Raw genomic sequence first — 15,372 nt, 5'->3', positions numbered from 1 at the left:
GGGACATTCTGCACAATGAGTAGGACTACTTTTACTGTTGGTACTTTAAGTACATTTTGATACCATTACCAATACTTTTATACTTTTACTCATGTAAGTTTTGAATAGGCCTACTACTGGACTTCGACTTGTAATAGAGTAGCCTACACTTGCATTGACCAATCCATCTTGTCTACAACCAGCGAACTGTCATTGCTGTTCTCCGGTCATCGCTTCCTTTTATCCAAGAGTCTCACAAGAAAGATAGGCTAGCAACGAACATGGCGGGCGGAAATGGCTGATTTTTGCAAGGCCACGCCCAGTCCTCACCCCCTATACTCAAAATAAACGATACTTTAAATGATCCTTACAACGATGATCGACTGCTCATGCCTGGGCCTTCTTCAGGTCAAACGTCAATCCGCGCGCGCTTCTTCCGGCAGCAGCACTTTCTGTCTGGCAGCAACAGTTCATGGCTTAGACAACAAAACAACCTTCTTTTAATAACCAAATAATAAACCTACATTACATGTCCATTTGCCTTCTAGATCGCATAGTTGGTTTGGTGTACACCATCGAGCTATGGTTTATGGAGGCTAACGTTTCAGCGGCTACTAGTACTATTTAGCTCGCTGATCCAGCTGCTATAGCTAGCATTAAGTTGGGTTCAGTTAGCTAGCAGGTTGGTGGTGTAGGTTTATTTCTTCTTGTGCTTGCGGTCCAGTCAACCTGCAGACATGCAGGAGTTGCTCGCCACCGTGGATCACATCAAGTTCGACCTGGAGATCGCTGTGGAACAGCAGCTGGGTGCACAACCCCTCCCGTTCCCGGGAATGGACAGTGAGTGCAATGCGATGCTGCTGGGTAGCAGCTGCTATCCGCTAATGCTACATGCTAATTTGACAACAGCATGGTGTGTGAGTGTGTGTTTACATCAATGGAGTTGAGGTCGGTGAACGTAACTCCGTGAATAACAGCAGTAAAAAATCCTCTGCTAATTTAACTGTGAGAGTCTATACAAATGCAACCAAGTGGACCTGGGACCATTTGGTTACATGTGTAGACTCTCGCAGTCGCAAATGGATAAATTAACAGTACACTGGGTATTTGGCTGGCTGTCTGTATGTGTACACACACTAGGGTGACCATATTTCCAGCCACTCAAACCGGGACGCAAAACACTGTTGCCTAAAACTGGGACCCTAAAAGCAATGCGCACGTTACCGCGCACGCGCGTGCCCATTCTCTAACGTTCGTGCACGCGCACACATGCACCTCAGGGTTGCAAACAGGCAGTGAGTGATTGACAAACAGGCTCAGTGTTGAATTCAGACACGCAATGAATTTGTTCCTTTTTTCTGATTGGTTAGGTGAGCATGTTTTCATGAAAAGAACATGATAAATGTCTATACAACCACTGAAAACAGCTACTATTATTTTAATTCTGGCGAAAACCGGGACAATTTTGCAGTGAATGTTGAAAACCGGGACATATTAGTGTTTTAGAGATATTTGTCGGGACACTGGGACACGCAGCTTGAAAACGGGACTGTCCCGGGTAAAACGGGACGTCTGGTCACCCTAACACACACAGTTTACAATTCAAGGAATCTGTCAATGTAAGCCCTCTGATTGCATTATTGTTAATGTATTATATTCTCTATACACTCCCTCCTACAGAGTCTGGCGCTGCTGTGTGTGAATTTTTCATGAGAGCAGCTTGTATGAAAGGTAATATAATAAAAAATATTACAGCCTCGAATATTGCCATTAATTCTCTTTTTGATGTTTTCTTGATGATTCTCATACCAATATTCAACCGCAATTATATTTCTCCATCATTGGAAATTAAAGTTGCTCATTAAGTAATGTGTCTGTTATCCATCCCCCAAACCTTTGGGTACACACTAGGACAACTTAAGTTACAAAAGATAGTATATAGTGCGATTGCAGAACAATTCTCACACTTAAATTAGTGCATTGATCCTAACAATCACATTATCAAGGATATACTTTGGTTGAACGACACCTTTCTTGTAGCTCAATGCATTTACCATGTTGTCAGCTTAAGTAGCTACTTGCTACTGCAGTTTAAATGCTCAACATCATAAACAATTGAGAAACTGATATTTGGACCAAGTTTGCCCTGGTTCCCATACCAAAACAAAAAGGTTAAACACCTGTCCTATATGGTCCACATCCAGGAAATCTTAACCCATCAGGGTATTCATCACCAATGGAATTGGACAGGGGTTATGTTTATGCTCCATTTAATTTGTCTGTTGCCAAATCATCTCCAAGGTTATGATCACTGAAAATGTGGTCATGGGGCACAGAAGTACTAATGCATTTTTTACACTGATTGGCCAAAATGGGGGTGGCTTCACATAAAAAGACATGTAAATTCCAAAGAGTTTCATGTAACTCTAACCACATAAAGGTTATTGTGCCAATCAAATAAAAGGCCGGTATTATTTTCTATGTCCATTTATATACCGTTGTTTTTTTTTTTCTCTCTTTTTTTGTAAACTCATCTGGTTATGTCTACATCCAGGTGGGATGTGTCCGTTCCGTCACATCAGCGGAGAGAAAACTGTTGTGTGTAAGCACTGGCTCAGAGGTCTGTGTAAGAAGGGAGACCAGTGTGAGTTTCTCCACGAGTATGACATGACCAAGATGCCTGAGTGCTACTTCTACTCCAAGTTTGGTAAGGGGCATTAATGAGAAGCCATATTTTTGTGTGTTATATAAATATATATTAGGAGTGTACATCTTTGACCTCAATTTGATTAGATTACAATTCTTTAGGAAACAATTAAAATCAATTCTAAATCTTCTATTTCCATCACGGTTGGTTTCATTTCTGTTGTTTTGACATGACTCAATTTCAATACAGAATTATTTGAAGCCTCAAGCATGTTTATTATTAAGAGGTGCCATACTTCTATTACCGGGGGGGGGGGGGTGTATAACATGTTCTGTGATAAAGTCCTTTTGGCAAATTTTAGCCAGCAACAAACATGTTCTGTGATGCAATGCCTCCGACACTGCTCTGCCAGAGCAGTGGAATCGGGATTTGAAAATGGCTTGAGAAAAATAAATCTGTTCATGAGTGACAATGCGCTGTTGAATTTTTACACCTCATATGTGTGTACTCTGTATATGGCTGCATTATTGTATACACTTGATTTGTACGTCTTATGATTGAATTTTAATCTTAAGCTTGGCAGATATGAACTGCTTGTTGTTGTTAAATGAATGCCCTTACAATTACAACATAGTCTCTGACAGCCATCAAAGCCATATGTGGTATCACTGATTCTGTGTGTTTATCTGTTACTCTTCCAGGTGAGTGTAGTAACAAAGAGTGTCCATTTTTGCACATCGACCCTGAGTCCAAAATTAAAGACTGTCCCTGGTACGACCGAGGATTCTGCAAACACGGTAGGTCCAGAGAACTAGCAGTGGTTCTCAAACTTGGGGTAGGGACCCAATTATTTTGTGGGTCCCCAGATGATTAGCTTAATGCAATTTATTTTTCTCACTCAACGGTAAACAATCCAACATACAGTACAAGTGTATACAGGGTATCTGCACATTTATAAAGTGACAATTTAAGGACTTTCAAGACCGTTATAATACCGAACTGGTCAAAGTAATTAAGGCGAACATTGTGAAAATAGCCGATCTACATCGCGAGGCGTTGTGAACTTGTGAGCATGTAGTTCTGCTATTTTCACAATATTTATCTGTGGAACTGAGTCACATTAAATGTAATACCTACGATTCCAAGTGCTTGTCAGTATTTGTCCCCAGTTCAAATATGTTTATTTTGCGGGTCACAGCCTAAAAAGGTTTGAGGACCCCTGATTTAGAGCCTACATTCTGTCCCATATATTTCAGGTGAAGTTTCATTTATACAGCTTTCACCTCTTTTCCGCATTTAAAGTATCTTTCTTTTATCCATGTCCATGATGTTCTGTCTCAGGCCCTGACTGCAGACACAGACACACCAGAAGAGTCATCTGTGTGAACTACTTGGTGGGCTTCTGTCCAGAAGGAAAATCCTGTAAATTTATGCAGTAAGTTTATCCTGTTTAATGTTTTTGCCATCACAAAAATATAATTTGATCAAAACTTGGAGGATGTTATCATGAAGTCACTGTGCGAAAGGATTTCTCTGTAGCCCATGATTATTGTAATAAATATTTGTGTTCAGAGATTTGGATCTTAAACATAAAACCACAGATGTGCCGTGTTTGTGGAATAATAGTTTACTTTCTTCAGTCCCCGTTTTGAATTGCCCATGGGAGCCAATGACCAACCTCCTCTACTACCGCAAAACCTACACCAAAACCACCAGAACAAGGTTTGAAAGACATGCGCGCACGCACACATGTTAAGCTTAGTCTAAACGTGATCTTATATTGCAATACAGTATATTCACGAATGTCTTTGACAAAGCTTCTTTTTGTTTTTAAATCTCTTACTGTTTCCCTTTTCAGCCTGTGCCAACGATTGGTCGCTCGTCCTTGACTATGATCCAGTTGACCAATCCAAGTCCTGGCCCAGGCCATGGCCAAATTGGCCATGGCCATTACCAGAGGCCACAGTACCACCACAGTAACACAGGTCCCTCCATGCAACACAATAACATGGGAGGCAACAGAGGACCCCGCCCATTAGACCAGGTCACCTGCTACAAGGTAAGACATCTGGCCATAGTCTAGACACAAACTCATGGATTAAAGTTCTTTGACGCCATGACTGTCATCTGGATTCCATACAGTCAACTTGGTTTTCTCTAAAGGATGATTTATACTTGGTTGCGTGCTGGTGTCGCACACTGAAATAGCTGATCTACAAGCTGCGATGCAATGCTATTTTCAGTGCAATACGTGGCACACAAAGTATAAATCAGGCATAAACAAAGCAGGTGGTTGTTAAAGTCAAGCCCTACAGTAATACTAGATATACATTTTATATTAAGGTTGAAGAGTATTAGAATTGGTCAAACTAGCAATAGTATACAATAATTATATTGCTAGTCTTCCATATTGCTTTCCATGTTTAATTGTTTTTAAATGGTTGTATTCCCTAGTCTTAAGCCCTTTGCACACAGGCGCGTTTATCCGCACGGATAAAACGGACAATTTCATTTTTTTAAAAGAAAACAATGGTTCTCTACGACCTCATGCACACCGGATCCGAAATAGCCGTGCGACGAGTGGCTGCGGCCGTGCGTTTTTTTCTCGATCGAACCCAGTTCGATTCGTGCGTCTTGTCGCATGCGGTGAAAAACTCATCACTCCTTTTATGACTCCTTTTGGGATCCGCAGCGCCGATTCCGCACAGCATTGCACACCAAATCCAATGCGTTTTATTCATACAGCAAACGGAAGAAACGCAACTGTCCTGTGTGCAAAGGGCTTTAGTGTGTGTTTTTTTCTTTAATAAAGTTGTTTTATTTTGTTATTTTTGCCCCATGTAAAGCGTCTTTGGGTACTCAGAAAAGCGCTATATGAATTGGAGATATTATTATTTTTAAAATACATGTGTCAGAAGCATCGTCCATAAACCCTAATGGTCCTTTTCATGAAAGCAAAGCTAAAACATTTAACAGGTTTAGACCGATAATAAGTAAATATTATCATTTTACATAGTGCTTAGGGCTTGGTCTTGGGAGGTTTGATTTACGTAGCTTTAATCCATGCAAACTACTACTGTAGATGACATTCCTGTCCATTTTTCTTTCTGCACAAAAAGACATGGGCACTCACCCTACATTTTGACATGTCTATCCATGTCAAACATCTGTTGAATGCAAAGTTGCATATGCTCAACCACATAAACGCACATTAGTATAATAGAGAACACACAAATGTGTTCGGACAGACATAAGGCATTGAAAACATTCTTTCCTGTGTGCAACATACAGTCCCCTGGCCTGCACCTGGCTATGTATGAGATTATGTCAACTTTAAACCTGATTTATGCTTGGTCACGCTGTGAGGAGAAATGTCATTATTTCGACGTCCCATCATTTTGACTAAGGGTTGGTTTTAGGGTTAGGTTTAGGCATAGTTTTACATAGGTTTGGGTTAGGTTTAGGCATAGTGGTTAACATTCACCAGCGTCGGCAGGTTAGCATTTCACCAGGTTAACATTCACCCGCGGCGAAAAGGTTGGACGTCGAAATGATGACATGCTCCCACGTTGTGACACATAAGCTTGTCGATGTGCTATTTTCAGTGTGCAACACAATGCGTAACCAAGTAAATTTGGCAGTACATTGGCAACACGTTTTTTACAGAGTGATAATTAACACATTTATATTCAGCCATGGGCTTTTTATGACTACATTCTATGCTATTTATGCTGATACTAACATCAGCCAACCTCTCTCTTCTCCTCCATGCACTCTGTAGTGTGGTGAGAAGGGTCATTATGCCAACAAATGCACCAAGGGCCACCTCGCATTCCTGAGTGGACAGTAGCCTTCAACCTGGCTGCCCACACGTCTGAGCTGTGGTCTTATCGTCTGACCTGAGCATAGGTGAAGACAAGATGGGACAGAATGGAGAATACGATGAGGGGAAGCCACTGCACAACTTGCGAGTTGAAATGGCTGAAGCACATCTACTTTTATTTTTCACTTCTGCATCATTATGTAGATACAGGCATCTGTTGTCTGCTCAAGACTTGGGAGGATTTAGCAATGATGGTACAGTATGGACTGAGTTCACCTCATGTGTGGCCTTGATTGAACAGTCAAAGTGTAACATTTTCTATCTCTTGCAGATCTGTTCTATAGCATTCTGTACAATACATGGACCCGTAGGAAAATTCGAATAAACCGGTGCTCATTTGCATAAAGCATCTCAGAACGAGGGTGATAGGAGACCCCTCTGCTTTATGGTCTTTGTCACTTTTGAACCTAAATAAGTTGTGGAGTCTGTTCGACAGTGTAAAATAAAATACACAACTGTGAATTTGTTTTGTACTTGTGAATAATTCCACTACAAGGATTGTCAGTGCAATTACTGTGTAGCCAAATGATCAGGTAATCTAAATCACGGTTTTCCAAACAGTGTTGGACACAATGGGTCCCTTTTGTTTCCTACATAGTTTAATTTCAAAACATTTTCATGGATTCTTTCCTGTTATTTGATAAATTCAATAAATTAGAAATTCAATAAATTAGAACTGTTTAAAAGTAGTGAAAATAGATCTACAAGCGTGAAGCAACACGTGGGCTTGTAGATCTGCCATTTAGATTTACACTAGTCTAAGTTTGGGAACCACTTATAACACTGCACTCTGACATCTGGCTGACTTAAACAGTTAAGGTCACTGAAACCTGCTTTGTAAACCAAAAATTAAGTCTGACCACCATAATGTCTGCCTTGGTTCTCCATAATGCAGCAGTTCTGTTACTACCCAGTTTAAGCTCACCGTTTCTCTTAACAGCATGCCATATTTGCAGCATTCACTAATTTGAATTCAGAGATGCAGTGTAATGACACAGAATGATTTTGTAAATCTCAACCCATAGTATGAAAGTCCAAACACAGAATATTCATTAATAAATCTTTTAAGTACTTTTTATTGGTCAAGCACAAGCACATATTTAACAGATGAGTCAATGCTGCAAAGAAGGGTCACAGTTCAACCCTTGGAACAATGTAGAGGGAGATCAGTGGTACTTCCTCCAACGATCATGCTCTGCAGGAGACAAGACAAAGAATGGGACAGAATAAAACGGATGAAAATGGTAACCTCATCAAGTAGTATAGTAAATATAGATAAGGAGAAGAACAGGTGCGCCTCCTCTAATTGCTGCCACTGATTAGGCAGCGGGTGCTTAGCTCTAGGTACAACTGAACTCAAGGATCCACAGAAGTGGAAAAAGCAGCACACCAAAATGAAGATGCAAGACAGGTTCAGATGCAGTGTTACAGTTTAATCTGCAGTGTTCCAGTTTAATCTGAACGCAGATTAAAATGGAACACTTCATCTTCATTTTGGTGTGCTGCTTTTTCCACTTCTGTAGATCCGCGAGTTTAGTATAGTAAATATCTCAGAAAGAAGGTGAACACACCTTAAAAAGAATGAAAATATTTTTAACCGTGTTGTTGAAGTGAGGAGTGTTGTGGTCATGTTAACTTACTAATGTGATCAAATTCCCAGGTGTAGCTGAGAACCACGTAGCCAACCAGCAACATGGCAACACCACCGATGCCTCCCTTCTTCACGTTGATGTACTTGTTCATGTATCTGTCATGGCCTGAGGGGAGAGAGTAACGCATAACACCATTAGAAAGGGCATGGTGGAGGCATCCTGGGTCTGGCCCACAGCCTTATTTCTCTCTAGCTTCCATTTGATCGTTGTCTCCTTGTACTCCACTGTCACTACAGATTTGACCTAAATAATTACTGTAGAAAACTAAAAACAAACTCACCCCTACGAAGGGCAGCGATGATGCCATTTGGAGTGAAATCCCGACTTCCAAGCCAGGGTCCCAGCTGGCCCAGTTTCACATCCATCAAGCGCATCTCAGCTACGGGAACTGGCACAAAGAACACATGGCAAGGACACTACCATTACACACACATGTACAAATATCTGATACAATTTTAATTCATATAAAATCAGGATAAATATTAGTGTGATCAACATTGTAACAATTTAAGAATGATATAGGCTAAACATATGATATTTTAGGCAGTACATTTAGTAAAGAAAAAAGATTTATGTTCTTAGCAGTGCTTATTGTAGTTTTAAGAGCAGTGCTTATTGTAGTTCAGAACATTACGTAAGGTTAAAATGTGTCCACTGTGTGTGACTTTGAATAGGCACGCCTCCGTTGGGGACACGCAAGAATGAAAAGGACAAGCTCAGAACAAAGGCACCAGACTCTGCAGCTAAACTAGCAGTTTAATGTGACAAAGTAATGCAATGTTTAATTATTCTACAGGCCATTACTAAGACCATACACTGATATCTGTGTGCACGGACCACTGTCTGCAACAGACCTGCATGGCTATCACACACGGTGGCTAATGTTTTAGCTACGTTACAAAAAGCACTGAGCACACTACTGGATTAGTGCGACAACTTAATGCAAATGAAGTTTGATTAAGGTCTGCCGTCTGCGACAGAGATTAACATAACAACGTCACTGTCAAAAAGAGTCTCGCCAACTTCACAATGAAAACTGCCAATGACAGCTAAAGTCCTTGACGTGACTCTGGTTTCACTGCGGCCTTGAAAGAAAGAAAACAGCACCACAATCCTGCACGTTACCAGTTTGTCTGGTCGTTAAAATGCAGATCTGTGAAACATACAAACACCGTATGAAAACTGAGGCTGGCAAGTACCCCCGAACACGGGTAAAACAATGGTTATGACACAAGAAACGACAACATTACCTGGTTTATCCGCCATCTTGACCGTTGAGAGTGCTGCTGAGAATGAGCACAGATAGGATTATGGGAATATAAACGTTCAGGGTGCATCATGGGAGGGACATGTATTTGTTTGTCTTTCCGCATGGGGGCAGCAGAGGAAATGCAAACTAAACCAAAGAGAGCGTTTGCTGAGAAGTCATGGTTTACTTCATCCCCAAGCATTGCATTCATCATCCTGGAAAAGACTGCACGGTTAATAACGCTGTATCCCAAACAGTGAATTGGGACCCATTTAATAATAATAGACTAATAATAATAATACAGTAATTATAAATTGAGATCTGCTATTTTCACTAGTTTGGGTCACGGCAAAACGTCTAATTTCTCTTTTGGATCTTGAGCCTAGCTATAATGGGCTATATCCCAATGCATCCCGTTGTAACAGGTGTCTTTGTACATTTCGTGGTGAGCTGGAGGTTGAGAATTTGAGATACGCTACTGGCTGAAAAAGAATAAGATATTCATTTAGCCTACCTCATTAAGTTAATTCATTATGTTCACCAGTGCTAGCACTTGAATCAAGTCAAGTGACCAGAGGCCATGCCACAGGCGCTTTCTCTACAAGCTGTTTCGAAGAGGAGTAAGGGCGGTGCGGTGAAGACGCAAAAACAAGTATGTACAAGCCTCCCTTAGATATTGTAGCTGTAGCAGAATGGGCGTTCGTTCCCACAGTCCACTCTCCGCCCACTCGGCAGTGAGTGATTGCCACCAGTATATAGAATGCACCACTCCTCTCAGAGTCAGTCGTCTCTGCTCACCTGGTGCCACGCTCCTCATTGTGTGTTGCAAACACTGCAAACACTGCTTCTAAACGCTGGCCGTTGGGCTATATATATATATATCGCGGTGCTCCTGTCTTGTGCAATCCAGCTTTGATGCTACCACGCTCGTCAATGAGCTCCTGCGCTTCTGTGCGGTGATTAAGAACACGCACATTAGTTTAGTAACAGCTATACCCGGGGGCCGCTGCGCGGACGGGACATCCGTGTCGGCCGCTGTTGTTTAAGTGGGCCAGGGCAGCTGCTGCTTTGCGGACCTTGTACGGTTACCAGCCGTTAAGAAAAGCCCACGTCTGAATGATACTGTGATACCACATACCACTCTTCCTCCATTCATAAAAGTGTCGGCGGCGGCACGAAGACACGCCGGTTGTACAGCTGCTTATAGCCGTCCTACCCGGCGGTTCATCGCCCGGCTTTATGGCCAGCTTTATTGTTTGTTCTTTTGCTTTATGAGTTATTGTGTTGGATTTATTTAGTTTACTTTGTTTATTTTGGTTCATTCATTTTGATTTAAATACAACTATCCGGCACCAGGCCAATATATATACAGACGGCATTATTTAGTTTCAATAGGAAACAAGTCCTTATTGAAACTACTGTGAATCCATCATTTTAACACCTGTCTCTTCTATTACACAGGTCACGGTGCTGGGGCCTTACATTGGGACAGGGACGGCCGCCCAGGGTTGTGGTAATCCCCCCGTTTGCTGTGTTTGATTTACATGATTTGGTTTATATTTACTTTGCTGTGATTTGTTGGAGAGCCACTGCCCTGGGGCGGTTGCCCTGTACCCATTCCCCTTGCCCTTTGCACCTGGCCCATAGATAGACACACACAAGTGTTTTATTGTTGATTGCATTAGTAGCCTATACACTGTTCCTCCTTTTAAATCTATTACCAGTATTATCATTACCGTGACTAAAGGAAATGATGATGATATGATATACTGAATACTTTAACCTGCCTAACTTATAATAAAAAGCCTGTTTTATACTTTGGTTAATTACGTTTCTGCCTTGATTCTTAATGTAAAACGAACTTGTGTGTCCTGCAACTTGAAGTATTTGAATTAGATAATAGAACTATTTCCGGTGGTGTAATTCCACTGGTGGCGTTGTCTGGCAGCTACACTAAAATATACCACTATGTCACATTTGACGTACGTCGGCAGGATTTACTGACAAGGCAGAAACTTTTTTTTTTATTTTATTTCGTTTTCCTATGTTGTATCATTTGTTTTGTTAGTCCAGTGACTTAGTTAGATTTCTTTTTTTTGGTCTGATAGTCCAGTGAAAAAAAAAAAAAAAAAAAAAAAAAAAAAAAGTGGAGGGAAGAGTTGTGGTTTGTATATTAACTGGTATTTTGGTCTCTTTAAGCAAAGCAGCAGTTGTCCGTGGACGTGAGGACCCGTGGGTCTCTATACCAATTCCCTGGTTTCTGCAGTGGGACCTGGTTTGTGTACATCTCAATCCGGTCGTAAGTCTAAATTTCATTGCCGCTATGGATGCCGAGCTGGCTGAGCTCAGGGAGCTGGTAGCGCAGCTCAGAGCGGATAATGGTTCGTTGAGGCAGGAACAGAGAGATGCACAGCTGGGTAATATTGTCTCCGTTGACGTGGTGGCCCCGCCTCCTTCTGCACCTTTGGGTGGTGCCGGTGCTATTGCACCTGAAAGATTGGTCTTTGTGCCGCGAGATAGGAAGTGCCCGTATTTTAGTGGCAAGTCTGGTGTCAATATAAATGAATGGGTGGAAGAGGCACAGGCTTGTATGCGGGCTCGCTGTCTTTTGGCCATTGATCAAGCTTTCTTTTTATTTGACCACCTAGAAGGGGAGGCTAGAGAGGAGATAAAATATCGCCCTACTGTGGAGAGGGAGGACCCCAATAAAATTATTGCCATTCTTAGAGATCTATACGGGTGTTCACAGTCCTATGTAGCATTGCAGGAGGCATTTTTCTGCAGAAAGCAGCAAGACGGAGAGACATTGCAGGAATTCTCACTCGCTCTAATGAGCTTGATGGCGAGAGTCAAACAGCGTGCACCTGACCGCATGTCTAATGCGGAGGTCCTCTTGCGTGATCAGTTCACTGAGCACGTCTTAGACAGCTCCCTTCGACGGGAGCTTAAGCAGTTAGTACGTCGTTGTCCAACTAGTACTTTGTTAGAGGTTCGTGAGGAAGCGATTCGGTGGGAGCGAGAGGGTAGACCAGGGGCTGCAAGGGGTCGCAGCTTTTCTGTTCCTTCGGCACATGGCATCCAGTATGCCGTTCACAGTGAGCCACGCTCTTCGGGCAGTGACTCACCACAACGATCAGAGTTTACAGAGTTGAAAGAGATGCTTAAAAAACAGCAGGAGCAGCTAAACCAGCTCACACAGACAGTGGCACTCTTACATGGCACTCAACAGCCTAGTCATCCAGTGGCACTCTTACACGGCACTCAACAGCCTAGTCATCCACCCAGTGGACCGACAATATGTAGGAGGTGTCAGCAGCCAGGTCATTGGGCCAGGGAGTGTAGGTCCCAATGGCGCCCCCCCTATCCTCAGCCTCCACCAATGGGTGGTAGGCAGTCTCACCATCGTGAACCGGCGGAAAACTAGCACCCTCCGAACTGCAGAGCCACAGTTTGGGTGGGGACTCTATCGGCTCTGGAGTTCTTACTGATGCAGGTACGATCTCGAGTTTGATGTCATCTTGCCCCCATTTGGATGTTTCCATGGGTGGAGTACTTGTTCCTTGTTTGATTGACACTGGGTCCATGGTGTCTACCATGACTGAGTCCTTCTTTCTTCAGCATTTCGAACCATGGGGTCAGGATTGTCTTCGGTCTTGCCACTGGTTGCGGTTGAGCGCGGCTAATGGCCTTCCCATCCCATATGTGGGTTACCTGGAGCTTGATGTGGAGCTGTGTGGGAAGTCCGTGCCGAAGTGTGGGGTGCTAATCGTCAAAGATCCCCCAACTACTCTTACTACTCAGGCACCTGGGGTCCTCGGCATGAATGTCCTGGTTCGGCGCTATAGGGAGCTCTTTGGACAGCATGGGGCAGCTCTCTTCAAAACGCGGTCTGTATTGGAGGCCCCCAGTCCCATTGTTGCGGCTTTGCAGCAATGCCATAGGGCTGAAACTCAACCTCCGGTGGTTGGCTTAGGGAGGGTTAAGGTTCGTGGTAGGCGTGCGTGCCGCATCCCTGGGGGCACCATGAAACTGGTGGCTGCAACATGCGCAGAGCAGAACTCTCCCACCTCCGTTCTCTTTGAGCCCCCTGAATCAGGGTTACCTGGTGGCTTGTTGGCCTCTCCAGCCTTGCTTACTGTCACTCGGGGCACAGCCTACGTTCCAGTGGTTAATGTCGGGACCAGAGATGTGTTGCTTTACCCACGGACCATCTTGGGCAACTGGAGTAATACTCAAGTGGTCACCTTACCTTCTGGGGTTACTGAGGTTGGGTCAGTTACGGCTACTAGCTCTTCCCAGACTGTGTCTCCTTCCATACCCGACCAGATCGAGGCTCTTGACTTGGGTGCTCTTTCGAGCGAAGACCAGGGTCCGGCCAGGGACCTCCTTCGGAGGTACAGCGGAGTGTTTTCCACACACGAGGGAGACCTGGGGTGCACTGACCTGATCTGTCATGAGATCCCGCTTCTTGACGATGCTCCTGTTCGCCAGCGGTACCGGCGCATTCCTCCATCTGAGTATGAGGTAGCAAAGGCCCACATCAACCAGTTACTGGAATCGCACATAATCAGGGAGAGTAGCAGTCCGTATGCGTCCCCTATTGTGCTGGTAAAGAAGAAAGATGGTAGCCTCCGCATGTGTGTGGACTACCGGCGGCTTAATGCCAACACTAGGAAAGACGCATTTCCTTTGCCTCGTATTGAGGAATCCTTAGACTCTTTAGCTGGGGCACGCTGGTTCTCGGCCATGGATCTAGCCAGTGGCTATAACCAAGTCCCAGTTGCGGAGAAGGACCGGGCGAAGACTGCGTTTTGCACCCCATTCGGCCTCTTTGAGTGGAATCGGATGCCATTCGGGCTCTGCAACGCCCCTGGGACGTTTCAGCGGCTGATGCAGCGCTTGTTCGGAGATCAACAATGCCAGACCTTACTACTTTACCTCGACGATATTGTCATCTTTTCGTCCACTGTGGCCCAGCACTTGGAGCGGATGGAAGTTGTTCTTGGCCGACTGCAGCGGGAGGGCTTAAAGGCAAAGCTGTCGAAGTGTGCGTTCTTCCAACCTGAAGTTCATTACTTGGGCCATGTCATCTCCAGCAAGGGAGTCTCCACAGACCCCAGTAAGATCGAGGCTGTTGCTGACTGGCGTCAACCTGCTTCTGTGTCAGACCTACGTTCATTCTTGGGCTTTGCCAGCTACTACCGCCGTTTCGTGGAGGGGTTTGCCAAGATGGCGGCCCCTCTGCATGCCTTGGTAGCTGAGCTAGCAGGGACGAAGGCTAAGCGGGCTTCCAGTAGAACTTCCGGAAGAAGTTTTATGTCTTTATGGTCCGAGAAGTGCCAACGGAGCTTTGAGGCTCTGAAGGAGAAGCTTACATCAGCCCCTGTCCTCGCTTGTGCCGACTTCTCACTCCCCTTTATTCTTGAAGTGGACGCCAGCCATAGCGGGTTGGGTGCTGTCCTTTCCCAGGAGCAAGAGGGCCAGGTGCGCCCAGTGGCTTTTGCAAGCCGTGGTCTCCGTCCCACCGAACGTAACATGTCCAATTACAGCTCCATGAAGTTGGAGTTTGTGGCACTCAAGTGGGCCATGACGGAGAAGTTCCGCGAATACTTACTGGGACATCGGTGCCTTGTCTATACGGACAACAATCCACTCGCTCATCTGTCTTCAGCCAAACTGGGCGCGATAGAGCAGCGTTGGGCCAGTGAACTGGCGCCCTTCGACTTTGAGATCAAGTATCGTTCGGGCAGGAGTAACCGGAATGCTGATGCGCTTTCCCGACAGCATCCGGTTGGGCCTACGGAACTGCAGGGCTTGGTTCCTGGTACAGCCATTCCCTCTGTGCTACAGCTGGCGGTGCCACCGGAGCTAGTAGCTACCCAGGCCACCATGACGGCCTTGCCTGGTCACAGCTTGTCGGACTTGAAGAGCTTGCAGACGGCGGATACAGTCATTCAAGAGG

General features: G+C 44.3%; 2 protein-coding genes across 3 annotated transcripts; one reads left to right on the top strand and one right to left on the bottom strand.

Moving 5' to 3' along the window:
• The first annotated feature begins 421 nt into the window (after positions 1-421).
• On the top strand, positions 422-6,971 carry cpsf4 (cleavage and polyadenylation specific factor 4). Of its 2 annotated transcripts, none has more exons than XM_080723764.1 (8): positions 422-819; positions 1,660-1,710; positions 2,534-2,686; positions 3,328-3,423; positions 3,968-4,061; positions 4,267-4,344; positions 4,484-4,685; positions 6,408-6,971. In XM_080723764.1, exons 1-8 carry the CDS (start codon positions 717-719, stop codon positions 6,474-6,476), a joined length of 846 nt encoding a protein of 281 aa, XP_080579890.1. In that variant the 5' UTR covers positions 422-716; the 3' UTR covers positions 6,477-6,971. The 2 variants fall into 2 exon arrangements, with proteins under 2 accessions (XP_080579890.1, XP_080579889.1); XM_080723763.1 differs by having other exon boundaries at positions 4,267-4,348; positions 4,485-4,685.
• Positions 6,972-7,565: 594 nt separating this feature from the next.
• Positions 7,566-9,454, bottom strand: atp5mf (ATP synthase membrane subunit f). Its single transcript, XM_080723775.1, has 4 exons — positions 9,412-9,454; positions 8,442-8,549; positions 8,150-8,266; positions 7,566-7,704 (listed from the first exon to the last, which is right to left on the bottom strand). Exons 1-4 carry the CDS (start codon positions 9,425-9,427, stop codon positions 7,676-7,678), a joined length of 270 nt encoding a protein of 89 aa, XP_080579901.1. The 5' UTR covers positions 9,428-9,454; the 3' UTR covers positions 7,566-7,675.
• Between the last annotated feature and the right edge of the window lie 5,918 nt (positions 9,455-15,372).

The sequence above is a fragment of the Nannobrachium achirus genome (assembly GCF_963921795.1).
Source record: "Nannobrachium achirus genome assembly, chromosome: 4".
NCBI classification, from domain to species: Eukaryota; Metazoa; Chordata; class Actinopteri; order Myctophiformes; family Myctophidae; genus Nannobrachium; species Nannobrachium achirus.
The sequence above is the reverse complement of the archived record's forward strand: the minus strand, read 5'-3'. Positions and strand labels throughout refer to the sequence as shown.

What these genes read in the sequence shown, in the direction of transcription:
- atp5mf (XM_080723775.1), bottom strand. An exon ending in CATCGCTGCCCTTCGTAGGG is followed by an intron (nt 8,267 to 8,441) that starts GTGAGTTTGTTT and finishes CTCTCCCCTCAG; the next exon opens with GCCATGACAGATACATGAAC. An exon ending in CTGGGAATTTGATCACATTA is followed by an intron (nt 7,705 to 8,149) that starts GTAAGTTAACAT and finishes TGTCTCCTGCAG; the next exon opens with AGCATGATCGTTGGAGGAAG.
- cpsf4 (XM_080723763.1), top strand. Translation starts at nt 717, where the DNA reads ATGCAGGAGTTGCTCGCCACCGTGGATCACATCAAGTTCGACCTGGAG. An exon ending in CCCGTTCCCGGGAATGGACA is followed by an intron (nt 820 to 1,659) that starts GTGAGTGCAATG and finishes TCCCTCCTACAG; the next exon opens with AGTCTGGCGCTGCTGTGTGT. An exon ending in GAGAGCAGCTTGTATGAAAG is followed by an intron (nt 1,711 to 2,533) that starts GTAATATAATAA and finishes GTCTACATCCAG; the next exon opens with GTGGGATGTGTCCGTTCCGT.